The 16574-nt window shown below is 55.5% G+C and overlaps 1 protein-coding gene across 1 annotated transcript in view; it reads right to left on the bottom strand.

Annotated features, from left to right (window-relative positions):
* The window catches only part of ZFYVE28 (zinc finger FYVE-type containing 28), a 113734-nt gene that overhangs the window by 60996 nt on the left and 36164 nt on the right, over positions 1-16574 (bottom strand). Inside the window, exon 2 of the mRNA XM_060013081.1 lies at positions 1755-1895. Coding sequence (XP_059869064.1) covers positions 1755-1895 — 141 coding nt within the window. The remainder of the gene's footprint in view (positions 1-1754; positions 1896-16574) is intronic.

The following is a 16574-nucleotide window of genomic DNA, read 5'->3' as shown; positions in this document are numbered from 1 at the left end:
CAAAAAAAAAAAAAAAAAAAGTACCTGTTTCAAGAGAGATATTAGAAATAAAAGTGACTTTCCAACCTAAATAGCTGAGCTTTGTAGAAATTCACTGTAGTGCGAGCCCCTGACAAGACAAGGAGCCCCAGTAACTGGCCAGTGAAACAAATGTGACAGTGACAAGCCTTTATAAAGTCATGGTACACACAGGGAGGCTCACTTTGGCGCCTCTTCTAAGTCCGTTTTCCTGGGGCGGGCAGCTGAGTACAGAGCCAGCACCCAGGATGCCTCAGCCATAACTTTCAGCCACGCGTTTGTGGGGAGAGGAGTCCTCCCGGCGGGCCTGGCTGCCGCCCTCTGCGAGGCCTGCGTGCGGGGCTGGCATCCGGGAGCTGGGGTGTCGGGATGGGGGGCTCCCTGGGCCTCCCCTGCTGTGTCTGTGCTGACACCCTTCCCCCCTCCCCGGGGCTGGAGTTCGGTGTGTGCCCGGCAGAGGGGCCTGCGGAGCCTGCGGGCCCGCAACGAGAGCCCCGGTTCTGCGTCTCTGACGAGCTTCCCTGGGGACAGCGTGTCGCTGGGGGTGGAACGCGGCCCGCGTGACTCCACGGGACGGGGTTCTGGAAGCTAGCGCCTGTTTCCTCTGGACCTCGCCCCCAGGCCCTCTCCCTTCGGTGGTTCTGCTGCACAGCCCTTCACTGCGATGGATCAGAGCCTTGAGTATATGTGAGCCCTGCGTGTCCTCCTGCTGGAAGCCCAGCGTGGCTTTGGGGACCCCGACACGGGTCTTCAGAGAGCAGTGAGAAGTGAAAGATGCTTGTGTCACTATGTGAGCGTGAACTACTTTGGCTGATTTTTATGCTTCGTTTCTCGACCTTTTTAGAGCTGCCTCACACGCATCCACTCCCAGGGCCGTCCCCGCCTCTGATTTTCCCTAACGAGGCTCTGCAAGGCACAAGCCGAGTTTCACCCCACGCGGTCACTCTGTGCAACATGCAGTTACAATAGCCAGTGAGGGGCATAAGCGGCCTTGGGAGTAAACACAGTCCCCTGCAGGGAGCCCCACCCTGTGGTGGGGGGAGGGGGCAGAGAGACGCCTCCTCGCTGTCAGCGGTGGGCAAGCTGAGGGCACAGGAAGGACATCCTCCGGTGGGGAAGCAGGGCATCGACAAACCAGCCAGTCGGGAGACGCTCCTGTCCCCTTGGTCCCTGGACCCTCCTGAGAGATGGGAATGGGATGGGGTGTACTCTTCCCGCCCCCTCAAGGATTCTGTAAGAACCCTTGATGCTTGAAACACACGATGGGACATTTGCTTCCCCAGACCCACCCCTGTGATCTAGGACGCACAGCCCTCACCTCCCTGGTGGAGACTCAGACTGGTGGGCTGAATACACGGAGAAGGTTCTGGAACTTGGTGAACGACCCAGACGGTCACTTGACAAAACTTGCTTCATCCACGTGCTCTTGTGCTGGTGAAGCCTCCCGGGTTCAGGGAACCGAGAGGAATTCCCAGCATGGTGTCCAGGACCAGCTGAACCCTACAGCAGGAGGTCGCCACCCTGCCAGCTCTGCGGCGGCCCCGCGGGCCGTCGTCCCCTTCCCCGTGCCGGCTCCTCGTCCTCCCATGTTCCTCTCCGAGGGTGTCCCGCGAACCCGCCCCTTCCAACCTGCTCTTGTCCCCGGGATGTCCCCCCCGCCCCACTCCGGTCCGGTTTCCCTCCCTGAGACGGCTCCCCTGGCCCGCGCCCTCCTTCCCCTCCGTCCCGCCGCTCACCTGGCAGGAGCGGAACTGGCTGACGAGCAGCGTGCAGCGCTGGGGGTCCTTCCGCCCGTCCAGACTGTCCAGCTCGGCGGCCACCTGGCTCAGCTCCTCGTCCGCGTGGTAGAACTGCGCCAGCAGCTGCGGGTCCGACCGCTGCGGGGAGAGAGGGGGTGAGCGCCGCCCGGGGGGGCGTGGCCTTGTCCCCACCGTGGGCGGGGCCCGCCACCCCGCCGGCTCCCCTGAGGCCCCGGAGGCGGGGAGAAGCACCCCAGACGAGGGCTGGGGAGGGCCGGGGCGCGGGACGGTGGAATCAGCGCTCAGAAAGGAGTTTTAGTCCTAAACTAAACTGAAGTGATGAAGGCGGCCGCTGAAGGAAGGGCGCGGCCCGCTCCCCAGCCTCCTCCCAGCGCTCAGCCCAGTTTCCACGACCCAGGAGGTGCGGGGCTTTGTGGCGGGAAACGCTTCTCTCAGAGGCTCACCTCCCACGAAAGGCACGGGGCGTTCTTCTGATTCTGGGTCTTCAGGCGTAACCCCACCCTTGGAGCGAAGGCCCAGCTCCGTGCGCCTCCGCCCGTCCTGCCGGCCACGTGACCGCCCAGGTCTGTCCCCAGCTCCAGCCCCGCCGGCCACGTGCTGTCCTGTCCACACGCTCACGCCCACCCCAGGCCTCGGCGCTGTGCTCCCTCCAGCCGAGGTGCCAAGGGCTGTCCCCTTGGATCTGAGTCTCCAGGATTAGGACAAGCCCACGGGAAGGGTTGCAAAGCCCTCAAACATGTTTTTATAAAAGGTGCCCTTCAGGATGGGGCAGAGAAAGACAGAAGAGAAGGAAAGACACCCAATCAACCCTCGGTTCCCTCCTTCTTTACCTAAGAATCAGCACATGGCTGTCTTTACACCCTACATTTTTTTGTTGAGCATAAGGTAACTTATTTTTGTAATTTCTCTCAGCTCTCTGCTCGATGGAGCCCGTATTCCGCCCCCTTCCCCTACGTGGCCCGTCCCAGGGTGGTTCTTTCCTCCGCTCAGGGGACTTGGTCATTCATCAGTGCCTGACTCTGGGTCACTCGGGATGCTGGCCCAAACCCCTGGGGTGGTGAGTAAGCCCCTCCGGTAGGCTGAGCCGACCTCAGGCAGGGGGGAGGGGGGCTTCAGTGATTGGCCCAGGAGGCGGACATGTGACCCAGGCAGGGCCAATGGGAGACCTCCCTGGGACTTTTCCACAGGAGAGTGGCGGGGATTCACCGATCCTTGCACACACCCAGCAAAGGCACCTGCGCACCCACTGCCAAGGATGCAGGGCTGGGGGCATGGCCAGGAATGGGGCAGGTCCAGACCCTGGCCCCCGCCATGGGCTCAGCTGACTCACGCCCAGGAGGGCCACCAGTGACCCCTCTGTGATGAGACAGGAACCAGGTTGGGGTCAGGGGCTGGCAGTACATTTTTGCCCCTTTCCTGTTGTGCTGACCGGAAGGAAAGACGGAAGGAGAGGGTCTGGGAGGTAGGGAGCCGGCTGACTCTCTGAATGGTGCCCTCACCCACTGTCCCTGCCACCCTGAGTCAAGCTCCCCCCACCCCGACCCACATCCCTCCATTAAGGCCCATTTGGACCCACTTCCCACCCTGGAGCCTCCTCTTAGTTTCAGAAGCTGGGAGGAGGGAGAGACACCCTTGCCCTCTGACCCCCCAACCAGGGTTCAATCTCGTGTCTTCAGGGCCTGGCAGACACCTACATGGGGGAGAAGACAAAAGGGAGCAGTGGGGCTTGTGGAGAACTGGAAAGGGCCTGCCTGCCCGGGGAGAGGCCAGGGAAGAAGACAACAGCACCCAGTCCTGGAGGACCCCAGCCAACCCCCACAAGCCTTGCGTGGGCTAAACGTCTCCGTGACCATGAACAGCCTCCCGCTCTCCCTGCGAAGGGCACGGGGTGGGCGTGGTGGAATCTGCCACCTTGGAATCGATGCACAGAGACAAACCCTTTGGGCTCACCTTGCTTTGTTTTCAGTAAATCAAAGACCTTAACAGCACACCTACGAATGTGTCGACCATTAGCAAAAAGAGAGCTGAGCACACACACACACACAGCAGAGGCTAGAGAATAAAAAAAATTTTTTTAACCTAACAATTATCTTTATTTTGTTGAGACACAAAAGATCTGTGTGATTTTTAAATTTTTTTTTGATTTTTTTTTTTGATTTTTAAATTTTAAGTGATATTCTGAGACAGCTTTCCAGCCCCCTCAGGACTGGCATTTCCAAAGAAGAATCCAAAGTTCCCTGTGTCTCCCGGGGATGCCAAGGAGCAGCAGGAGAATCTTAACCGAGTGCGGCCGCCATCCTCACCCGGACACCCCAGACGCTAGGGAGACAGAACCTCCGGGCAGAAGTCCAGGAAACGAATGAACACAACTTACAAAACTCAATCTGTGCTGATTAACAGAATCCAAAAGAAAATTTTGGTGCTACATTTGCATTTCTAAGTATGCAGAGAATGAAGCAAACACAGCAGTCTCCAGCCGGCTCATCACTCAGGACCAAATCGGTCCAGCAGGGCAGGGTCACCCTCAGGCCAACTCGAAGGCCTGCCGACTGGAGGAAGGTAAAGATTCGGAACAGGAACTCTCTCTCTTTGGTTTGAATCAGGAAGCCTCGTTCAACAACATTTAAAATCAAATTATAAATTAGACTTTTATTTATTTATTTTATATTTATTTATTTATTTGGCAGCACCAGGTCTTAGCTGCGGCATGCAGGATCTTCGTGGCGATGTGCGGGCTCTTAGTTGCGGCATGTGGGATCTAGTTCCCTGACCAGGGATCAAACCCGGGCCCCCTGCACTGGGAGCGCAGAGTCTTAACCACTGGACCACTAGGGAAGCCCCTAAATTAGACTTTTAAATGTCCCTAAGTAAAATGTCCACAGCAAAGAAAATCAATTGATATAAATACGAAGAAGTACTCACCCGATTTTGAAATAAAAACTATAAGAGAATAAAATAGAGCCCAGTAGGAATGTCTTTTTTGGCAAACGACGTCAATATTTTCTCACAATAAATTCATAGCAATGACAGATTCCAGTGTTACAAGACAAAAATAAAATTAATGAAGGTAGCATTTAGCTTAGGAGGTTAGAAGAGTAGTGAACAAGCAGCCCCAAAGAAGCCTCAAACACCCCAAAACACAGCAGTACTGAATCAGTCCAAAGTGCAAAAGCTGACTAATTCGGAACTAATTTTGTTAAGCTGATGAAATTATCCATTCATTCACACACCTGTTCTGCGATGCAGGATGGGGATGCGGGATGCAGATGTGAATGCAGATGTGGGATACAGGATGCAGGTGGGTGTGAGCTCAGGCCCCGCCCTCAGGAGCCCGTCTGAGCCAGGCGTGTGACGATGCTGGAGGGACCCAGCCTTTGTGAGGCTGGCCAGCTGGGCTGCGGCAGGATGTGGCATGAACCACGAGTGTCCCTAGCCCGGTGCGGAGCACTGCTTGTGCCTCAGCGGGTGCCACCCAGACCCCTCTGTGAGGTGGCCCAGTGTTGACCCAGATGAAGACGACTAATGGCCAAGGTCACATCAGTGGACACGGCAGGGCTGGCAGCCAGCCCAGGTCTCACTCTAAGGATACTCAGGAGCCCATGTGGGAGAGAGGAGGAGGTGAGAGTGACCAGGGCAGGATCCCTCTCACGCCTCTTGCTTCCCAAATAGGAAGTAAACACTGCAGCGGAACAACCTTAGAAGGATGCCTTGTCACTGCAGGGCAGCAGCGCAGTCACAGCCAAGCTCCAGGAAGGGAACAAGAAGAGAAGGCAGATGGTGGGACAGGTGGGCGGGACAGATGGCAGGACAGGCAGCACGGCCAGGTCAGAAAGGACCAGCCCCCTCACACCCGCCTCGCAAGCTCAGCAATGGAGTGCAGCCCCGGTTGCGCAGAGTCCCGGCCCCCTGCCCCGCCAGCAGTCCCCCAGCAGCTGTCCCAGGACACGACCTGGGCTCCGAACGCTGGTTCCCGAGACGTACTACCCCACGGGACCCCCACCACCCTGACACTCAGCAAAAGACAGCCCTGCGGATCTCGCTGGACCCCCAGGTGGGCCTTTCAGCTGGACAGAGCGCAGGGAGCTCAGGCGTGAGGGCTGGGTGCCTAAGAGCCCAGCCCAGGCCCTGGGCCTCGCTTGGACCAGTTTTCCAGTAAAGCCTCGGACTCCCCACTCCACACCCAAATCCAAGAGCATCGCAGAGAAACCAGCGAAAAGCCTCAGGTCACACACACTCCGAACCTGGCTGCTCCCCGCGCTGTGCGTCCGACCACCCGCTGATCCTCAGGCCCTGGGCGCGGGAGAAGCTGACCAGGCCACGCTGGACTGCCAAGGAAACCCACTGACCACTGGTCACCAGGGCTGGGACCCCTCACTTCCTCCAAACACTCACCCAGACCCTCCTGCGACTCTCCACCACGCTTCTGTCCCCTCTGAGTTCTGCAGGGCCCGGCTGGCCATGACCCATATCCCCAAGGTCGGCCTTATCCACAGGAGTGCATCAGCACACCAGTGCTGACCTGGCGGCACCGCCAGCCACCATCAGCGGATCTGGCGCCCCAGATAGGCACACACTCCTGTAGTCACATGGTGGCAGCCCTGCCAGCTGGCCCGTGGATGGCGGGTGGCTGGTGACTCCTGCCCCACTCCCACTCAACTGCCCCCTCCCCCCTCCAGGCTTCTCCACCAGGGCTCCCAGTGGGTGCCCCTCCGGCCCCTGCTGTCTCTCAGGACTCGGGTACCTGCCCTCCCTGTGGCCTTCAGGCCTAGGTACAGGACCGACCAGAGGCACATCACCACGCCCGTGGTTCGCTCAGTCTGCCCAGCACCCATCAGGGAGCCGCTGGGGCAGCCAGCTGCTTCCTACCGAGACTAGAGGGGGGCCATCCCTGGCGGTTGTAGGAATGGGTGGGCAGGGTTTGGGTGCAGTTTAATCACAAAGATAACCACCCAGCGCTGAATGTGTGTCATCTAACTCCCCTAATCCAACAATTTACAGAAGGAAAAACTCAGGCTCAGAGAGCGAGATCCACAAATCCACCCAGTATCCCATACCCAGTAAGCAGTCTCACCTGTCACTTGGCCCCCCGACAGAGGAAGGCCTTTTCCCGTGACTCAGTTTCCCTACTGGCTCCTGCTGGGTGATGGGGACAAGAGAGCACAGAGCCATCATCCCGGCTGGTACCATGTGGCCCAGAGGGTGAGCCAGCAGGTCCCACCAGGTCTCAGGCTCTGTGGCTCAGGGTCCAGGCTCGCGGGCCCACAGGGGGTCAGCTTGCACAGACACCACGTGTCGAGTCTGTATGCCCAGGGAGCATCCCTCCCCCGGGGAGGCTGGCCCTGTCCTGGGCTGCAGACCAGATCACTGCCGAACCCCGGGACCCACCCACCCTGGGCAGGTGCCAGCAGACAGTCAGCTGGCCCCACACGGGCCTACAGCCTGAGCTGGCACCACAGGTGGCCTGTCCTTAGCTGTGCGGAGGCCAGCCAGGCCACTGTGAACCCTGCTGCCTCAAGGGTGCAGCCCTTTGCCGCAAAACACTGCCAAGTGCTTGCCCAGGAAAGGCTGAAGGCTTTACGTTCGAGTTGCATCAATAACTATTTTACCCCTATGGTAATAATAACAAAACAAGCCATTTCGGTTAGAGGAATCAAGGGCCCTCCAGAGCATGGGAGCAGAGTCTGAGGCTCAGGGGGCAAGAGGAACCAGGCGGGCACCGAATGTAGAGGATGCGTGCTGGACACGGGTCCAGGGTGGGCTCCAGGTTCAAGTCCCGCTCCTACCTTACCGGCCGTGACCTTATCCCAGCCTCAGTTTATCACCTGCAAAGTGGGCTTAAAGCACACGGGGTACCCCGCACGGCGCCCGGGGGGTCTGCACCTGGTACGGTCATCGCGGCGGTGGAGTCAACTGACCGTGATAAGTGAGAAATGAGACGCTAAGGAACCGCGTCATTCCTGCCAGCATCGCTGCCACCCCCAGCGCCCTGTCCCGGAACTCGGCTGAACACGCCCCGACGTCCTGCTGGCAGAGCCCCACGGGGGCCTCAACCCCAGGAGGAGGCGTGACCCACAGCGAGGGTGCGAGCAACCCCTCCACCCGGAGTCCCAGGTCGGGGACAGGCGCAGCCACCGCGCATGCCCACTGCCCACGGGCCCCTGGGTCCTTCGAGTCAGGCAGAAGGGGGCGCCCAGAGAAGGGCGGGGAGGTGGGCAAGGGCGCAAGGGCCGGGGTGCAGAGAACCGGAAAGGGGTAGAGGGCAGGGCACGCGGAGGGGCCCTGGGGCGCAGGTGTCCAGGCGAGCCCGGAAGAGCGAGCGTGCGGAGGGGAAGGAGGAAGACACTGGGGCCCCAAACGCGGGGTCCCCCACATCTCACAGGGCAGGACCAAGTCGCGACGGCCAGGAGGGCGCAGCGAGGCTGGGCCTCGGGGCCGCTGCCCCTGAAGGCGGGGAGGTCGCAGTGTTCGGCCGAGGACCAGCAGCCCCAGAAACGCAGGCGAGCACGAGGGTAAGGACGCCGGCGCCTCTCCAGGGCTCGCCAGGGGGCGCTGAACCACCCACTGCCCGTGTGTGCACCTGCGGGGTGTGTGTGTCTGTGTGTGTGTGTGTGTGTGTGTGTGTGTGTGCGCGCGCGCGCGCCGGCGCGGACTTGGGGGTCTGGGCCGCTCAACCGCCCGCCTGCAGAAGTGGACCTGGCCCCTCGGCCTGCCAGCCCTGGCCCGCAGTCCAGCACCCAGAGCAGGCCCAGCCCTAGTCGCTGACCCTTCAGAGCCCCGAACCCTGGCCCCGACCTGAGGACACGCGGCCAGCGCCAGGCCTGGCTGGTGGGAAGCACTTCTCCAGACTCAGGCTCAAAAATGGTGCAGCGCTGGCTATGGGCTTGGTTCCCAGTGGGCCAGGGGAGGCCCTCCCCAAGCCCTCCAGCTCGGGGCCTGGGCTGGAGTCTGGGTTAGGGGGCTTGGAGAGGCACCTCCACTCCAGAAAACCTCCACTGAGCCAGCTGTGGAATGAATTCTGGGAGGAAAAGTGGACACACATGGTCCAGACACAGAATGGAATGCTGCCCCCTACTCCACAGGAGGGGTGCCTGTGAGAGGGCAAGTCCCTCTCTGGTGGGAGGGGCACCTCCTCCTTAGCACAGCAAGGCAAGGACTGAAACACCACACCAGTCGAGTGGTACTCAGGAAGCCCAAGTGAGGGGAGGTAACCCAACCTCACAGGGAGCTCAGACACTGCCCGAGGCCACTCCCCCAACACAGCCTGGGGCTGAACGTGGACACCCAAAAACAAGGCACCACATCCCAGAGAAATCTGGGGGGACAGGGGAGATGCAAAATGTAATTACACCTAGGGTCCAGTTACTCCAGCAAAAAATAGTCCTGAAATCTTATCCACACCTAAGAGATTCACCTAAATTCTGAGACAGAGTTTCATTTTATTTTAATTAATTAATTTTATTTATGTTTGGCTGTGTTGGGTGTTCATTGCTGCACGCAGGCTTTCTCTAGTTGCGGTGAGCGGGGTCTACTCTTTGTTGCGGTGCACGGGCTTCTCTTGTTGAGGAGCACAGGCTCTAGGTGCACAGGCTTCAGTAGTTGTGGCGCACGGGCTTAGTTGCTCCGCGGCATGTGGGATCTTCCCGGACCAGGGCTGGAACCCGTGTCCCCTGCATTGGCAGGCGGATTCTTAACCACTGCGCCACCAGGGAAGCCCTGAGACAGTTTTAAACCTCACTAAATTTTTGTTTCAAATACTTTTATCTCTATAACCAGTGTTGTCCAAAATGATGTTTTATAAGAACCTTGTTATGCAGAGCTGACCGTGGATTGCCCTGAGGCAAGCCCAGGCTTCTGCAGCTTCCCAGATGGTCTGCTAAATTAGTACCCTGAAAGCTTTAGATTCTGGGACCAGTTGAGACATCCAGTAAGTCAGTTCCCTGCACCTGCTGTCTCACTGAGCGGTGCTCCTCCCAGCTGACTTGGTCTCATTTGTAGTGAAATCCACAGCCAGCTCCGAGGGGGCAGCTTCCTCACTGCCGGCCACTCTGGAGAGCAGCCCAGCAACGGCTCAGGAGAAAACCCTCTGACTGCAGAGGGTCCCTGCCCGTGGGGCACAGCGAGGGGCCCCTTTATAATTCTGCTGTAGTCTCATCTGGAGACGGATCCCCACCCTGGGAGGAAGTTCTCTGGAATATCAAGCCCCCAGCCCTGGGAGGAGGCTGGACTGGCCCTGTGAGGATGAGGTATCCCCTATCGGGCTGGACACCCCCCCTTCCAGGGGAGCACCTGGGCTCGGGGCCCTGCAACATCCCAGGTGACCACACTTGCCTTGGCCACAGTATTTGCAGACACGATGCCTGGAGGTAACTGAGCATCTAGCGAAGGGTTTTCAGAAGGAGAGTGGATTCTCAGATAAAACTCTCAATCAAGTGCTGTGTAATGACACGCCAAGAACACTGATTGCAAGATATTCAACCGCAGCAGCTGCAGTGGGTCAGAAAGAAGCTCTTCCGTAACTGCAGAGGAAAAGAGCCCAGGGTGGCAACAGACCTCGAGGGGGAGTGTCACCGCAGCACCAAGGGAACAAATGGTATCTGACAGTTGGGCTTTCATACTGCAGGAGATCTTGTCTTTGAATTTCAATAGGCTTAAGATTCTTTAAAAAGCATGTTATTTTTAAGACTATTACATAGTAAACCTGTTAGGATGCCAATCAATTCTGTTCACATTCTGCTAACAGCCACAGGACACTGTCCCAGGGGCCCTGGGCCTTTGGGGTGCCACTGGCCATGCCCCGTTGCGGGGACAAGTCCTGGGCTTGGCCCGGCCTGGCGGACGGCAGCCCAGGAAACAGCCCAGGGGAGGTCGCAATCCTCTCAGCTTCGAGGACGGATGGAAGTCCGCTCGTGGGAAGTGGAAATTTAAATTGCTTATGGTGAATTATTCCTCTCCTTCAAAAAGGATTTGAGTGACTTAATCAGAACGCATGCGAACTGAACTTATTTGTTTAATCAGAGGAGCAATCAAAAGACCCAAACAGGGGTCCCGGGTTCCGGGCCACGTTGATCACTGCAGGTGGTCACCCTGATCTCTGCTTTGCCGACCCAGCCTGGGGCCCATGAGGGTCCCCCCCACTCCTGGGCACATCCCCCCACCGGGCTGGGATGAAGTGGACTGGCAGAGGCCACTCCTGGGTCCTAGGGACACGCCGGTTGGGGAGGAACATGGAATCCCAAGGGATGTCCCGCTGGGAGGACCTAAGAGATCGGACGTCACTGGAAGCCACCATGAGGGAGGCCCCTGGTGAGCGAGAGCGGGTGATGCACAGTTCCAGACCCCTGAGGGACCCAAGGACTTAGACACCCAGAGTGGCTGCTGCCACCTCGGGCCCAGACCCTCTGACAGCAGCTCACCCGGGGCCACCTGGGTGGTGCTGACCTGTGGACAGGCGGCTCCAACGGGTTGGGATGAGCCCAGCCACCCTGTCTCCAAAGAGTGTAATCCTGGCTTCTAGAAACAGTTTTATTGAGATGTGACTTACATCCCGTAAGATCCTCCCGGTTAAAGTATGCAGTGCAGAGGGTTTAGTATATTCACAGAGTCTGCACCGTCACCGGGATCTAACATTAGAGGCTTTCCATTGCCCCCAAAAGAAGCCTCACACCCATCTCCAGTCATCCCTCCCCCAGCTCCTCATCTGCCGTCTCTACGGGTTTGCCTGTCTGGGTGTTTCAAGTAAACGGAATCGTACAAGATGCGACCTTTCATGTCTGGCTTCTTTCACATAGCGTGTTTTCAAGGTCAATCCACGCAGTAGCCTGTGTCCGTACTTCACGCCTTCTTATAGCTGAATACTATTCCACCATGTGGATGGACCGCATTTTGTTGATCCGTTCATCAGGTGGTGGGCATTTGTTTCTACCCTGGTTATTATGAATAATGCTGCTATGAACAGGTTTTTGTGTGGATATGTTTTCTCTTGGGCATAAACCTGGAAGTGGAATTCCTGGTCACGTGGTAACTGCGTTAAACTTTTCGAGGAACTGATTGTGTTCCAAAGTGGCTGCACCACTTAACAATCATATAACAGCAAAGCTGCCATATACAAAATTAATATACAGAAGCCTATTGCATTTCTATACACTAACAAGGAACTATCAGAAAGAGAAACTAAGAAAACAATCCCATTTACAATCACATCAAAAAGAATAAAATAACTTGGAATAAATTTAACTAAGAAGGTAAAAGACCTGTACTCAGAAATCTATAAGACACTGATGAAAGAAACTGAAGATGACACAAACAGATGGAAAGATATACCGTGTTCATACACTGAAAGAATTAGTACTGTTAAAGTGACCATACTACCCAAGGCAATCTACAGATTCAATGCAGTCGCTATCAAAATACCAATGGCATTTTTCACAGAACTAGAACAAATAATTCGAAAATTTGTATGTGAACACAAAAGACCCTGAAGAGCCAAAACAATCTTGAGGAAGAAGAACAAAGCTGGAGGTATCACACTCCCTGATTTCAAACTATACTGCAAAGTTACAGTAATCAAAAAAGTATGATATTGGCACAAAAACAGGCACACAGCTCAATGGAACATAATAGAGAACCCAGAAATGAACCTACACTTATATGGGCAATAAATCTACGACAAGGGAGGCAAGAATATACAGTGGGGGAAAGACAGCCTCTTCAATAAATGGTGTTGGGAAAAACTGGATAGCTACGTGCAAAAGAGTCAAACTGGACTACTCTCTCATACCATCTACAGAAATAAATTCAAAATGGATTAAAGACTTAAATGTAAGGCCTGAAACCATAAAACTTCTAAAAGAAAACCTAGGCAGTATGCTCTTTGGCATTGGTCATAGTAATATTTTTTTGGATTTGTCTCCTCAGGCAAGGGGAAGAAAAGTAAATATAAACAAATGGGACTATATCAAACTAAAATGTGTCTGTACAGTGAAGGAAATTATTAAAAAAATGAAAAGGCTACTTACTGAATGAGGGAAGGTATTTGCAAGCGATATATCTGATAAGGGGTTAATATCCAAAGTGTACAAAGGACTCATACGACTCAACATCAAAAAACAAACAACTCAGAAAATGGGCAGAGGATCTGAATAGACATTTTTCCAAAGAAGACATGCAGATGGCCAACAGGCACATGAAAAGATGCTCAACATTGCTAGTCATCAGGGAAATGCAAATCAAAACCTCAATGAGATATCACCTCACACCTGTCAGAATGGCCATCATCAAAAAGAACACAGATAACGAGAGTTGGCGAGGGTGTGGAAAAAAGGGAACCTTTGTGCCCTGTTGGTGGGAATGTAAATTGGTGCAGCCACTGTGGAGAACAGTATGGAGGTTCCTCAAAAACTTAAGAATAAAACTACCATATGATGCAGCAATCCCACCTCTAGGTATTTATCTGAAGAATATGCAAACGCTAATCTAAAAAGATATCTGCACCTCCGTGTTCATTGCATCATTATTGACAACAGCCAAGATATGGAACCCACCTAAGAGCCCATCCATAGATGAATGATAAAGAAGATGTGGTACATATACACGATGGAATATTACTCAGCCAGAAAAAAGAATGAAACGTTGCCTTTTGAGACAACATGGATGGGCCTAGAGGGTATAATGCTTTGTGAAGTAAGTCAGACAGAGAAAGACAAATGCTGTATGATTTCACTTATATGTGGGATCTAAAAAACAGAACAAATGAACTAACATAACAAAACAGAAACAGAGTTATAGATACAGAAAACAAACAGGTGGTTTCCAGAGGGGAGGGGGATGAGGGGAGGATAGAAATAGGTGAGGGAGATTAAGAGGGACAAACTTCCAGCTGCAAAATAAATGAGCCACGGGTATGAAATGTACAGTGTGGGGAATACAGCCAAGAACTACGTGATAGCTTTGTGTGGTGACAGATCATAACTAGACGTAGCCTGGGGATCATTTTGAAACATCAAATCACCGTGTTGTGTAACAGGAACTAACATAGTGTTGTAGGTCAATTATGCTTCAAAAACAAACAAACTCATAGAAAAAAAGATCAGATTCGTGGTTACAGAAGCAGGACAGCGTGGGGAGGGGGAATTGGACGAAGGGGGTCAAAAGGTACAAGCTTCCCGTTGTAAGATAAAGAAGTACTAGGGATGTGATGTACAACATGATAAATATAGTTAACACTGCTGTGTGTTATATGTGAAAGTTAAGAAAGTCCTAGGAGTTCTCATCACCGGGAAAAAATGTCGTCAATTTCTTTAACGTTGTATCTATATGAGAAGATGGATGTTCACTAAACTTACTGTGATGCCCATTTCGGGATGTGTGTAAGTCAATTCCTCATGCCGCACACGTTAACTCGTGCAGCGCTGCATGTCAATTACATCTCAATAAAACTGATCACGTAACAACAGCGCTGAAGGTCCAATTTCTCCATGTCCTCCCCACCACTTGTTGCCGTCTGGCTTTCTGATGCTAGCCGTCCCGGTGGGCGTGAAGTGCTGTGTCATCTGGACTTGCGTTTCCCTGGTGACCGACGCCGTAGAGCCTCCTTCCGTGTGCTGCCGTTCGTCTGTCAGTCTCCTTTGCTCCCGCCATCTTTCCACACGCGCGTGAAGTTGCCGAGGCGCTCTCGGGTCTGACCAGATCTACTCGTCCACAGCCCCGTAGACAGACGCACGGTCTACACTGGGCCTTCTGTCTGCAGCGATGAGGGTCATCTCTGCAACCGCCATATGACCTCACCAAAGCCGTGGGCAGGTGTGGACTGTGCAGTGCGGCAGCGTCGCCAGGATCAGGACCCAACTTGCTGTACAGAGACTCCTTGGGACAAGGCGAAGGGGCTCCCCATCCCCTGCGCTGGGACCCCCGAGGTGTTCCCTACTCACCTGTAGCAGGTGGGATAGGTGGCCCTCAAAAGTCCACGTGGAACCTGTGAATGTGACCTTCTTTGGAAAACGGGTCTTTGCCAATGGAAGGAAGGTAAGGGTCTTGGCATGAGACCCTCCTGGATTACCTGGGTGGCCCCACCTCCTATGACAAGTGTCCTTACCAGGGAAGGGGACATACACACAGAGGAGAGGCCATGGGAGAAACAGGCAGAGATCCGAGTGATGCGTCTACAGGCCGAGGAACGCCTGGAGCCCCCAGAACCTGGAGGAGACAAGGGCCAGACTCTCTCTCAGAGCTTCCAGAAGAAACCAGCCCTGCCAACACCTCGCTTTCAGACCGTGGTCTCCTGAGCTGTGAAAGAATACATTCCTGTTGTTCTCAGCCACCTACTTTGTGGTCCCAGGAGCCACGAGAAAGGAACGCACCCTCCCTGCTCCCCACCCTGACGACCAGGTGCACCACAGCACAAGCAGGCAGGAGAGGGGACCACCGTGTCTTTTTCCAGCTTCTTTCCACTTACTGTGTGAACTTGCCCTGGGCAGCAGCTCCGCCCAAGGCCCTACGGACACACGGAGGTGAAAATGCCCACAACTCTGGGTCCTCCAGCGCATGCCCGGACGCCCCAGGCCGCAGACAGGGAGGCAGGTTCACGCGCCCTGGGTCACACGAGGGGGCCGCGGGTTTCCCCACTCGCCTCCTGTGCTTCCGAGAACAAGCCTCACCCCGTGTTCTGGACACTCTCTTCCCACAAGCCTTCCGTCAATGCAGGGGACACACCTGCAGGACGGAGGCGGTCCCGGACCCGAATGCTGCTGGCCGAGGCCGCAGGGATGCGGGAGGGGCCTGGTGAACGGCTCGCCCAGAGGGAGGGCACGGTCCGGATCCTGCCTCTGTTCGTCACGGTGGTGCTGCCGTGGGCCCCCCGTGGTGTGCTGCCCAGGGCACCAGCTCGCATCCCTTGGAGGCTGTCCCCCTGCCCCGCCCTTGACTCTGATGGCCTCCCTCTGACGGCCCCACGGAAGCAGGATGGGCGCCGCGCCCTGGCCTGTGTCCGTGCAGGGCTGGTGTCAGTACCGCCGACCTTTCTGTGTGATGCGGAGGGTTCCGGATGGTTCCACAAGAGGACACGGTGCCCACTCCACCCAAGTGCTGCACAGGAAAGGCGACAGGGTCTTGACGTGGAACACGACACGGGGGGAAGAGTTCGCAACACGGATTCGGAGTCTGGGTCTTCGTGTTCAAACCTGTTAGGTTTGGGATTCTGCTCCTCATGGGAGAAGTAGGGGGGCGACTTGGAGCAGAGAGAAGGGGGAGGGGCCTGGGCTGGGGTGTTGAGTGGGGAGAAGGGAGCGGGGAATGGGGTGGTGGCAGGGAGAGGGCAGAGGGGCCCTTGGACCCGTGGGCCCATCCGGCTCCAGGCCGTCCAGTCGGCTTGCAGATTCGCTGGGGCCCACACCGAGCTCCCTTGGCAAATTCTCCTTTTATTTACACTTGCTGCTGAGTTTATCAAATAAAACTTAGAAGCACTTGACTCACAGGTTGCTCGTCACTAAAAGCACGGATCAGAGACAATGAGCTCTCACCATTTAAAGACAGCCATCCTAACAGAACACCTGTTCTCACCAATGTGCCGTTTCCCCAGAGGATAAAAATTACCTGCAATACAGTCCAGCAAGAGCCTGTATTTGGTTTTTATGCATTTTTAGAGGAAAAACTACAGGCGGATGTTCTGACATACGGCAGAAGAGAAACAACTGGGTGTCTGCTCAGAGAACAAGGACAGGGTCTGCGGCGAAATAATTCAGATGCAGGCTCTCAGGTCAGGGCAAAACCACACGCCACACAAAATAAAAAGACTCCCTTCAG

This window comes from Delphinus delphis, chromosome 5, assembly GCF_949987515.2.
Source record: "Delphinus delphis chromosome 5, mDelDel1.2, whole genome shotgun sequence".
Lineage (NCBI taxonomy): Eukaryota > Metazoa > Chordata > Mammalia > Artiodactyla > Delphinidae > Delphinus > Delphinus delphis.
Note: the sequence above shows the minus strand (reverse complement) of the source record. Positions and strands in the feature narration are given on the sequence as shown.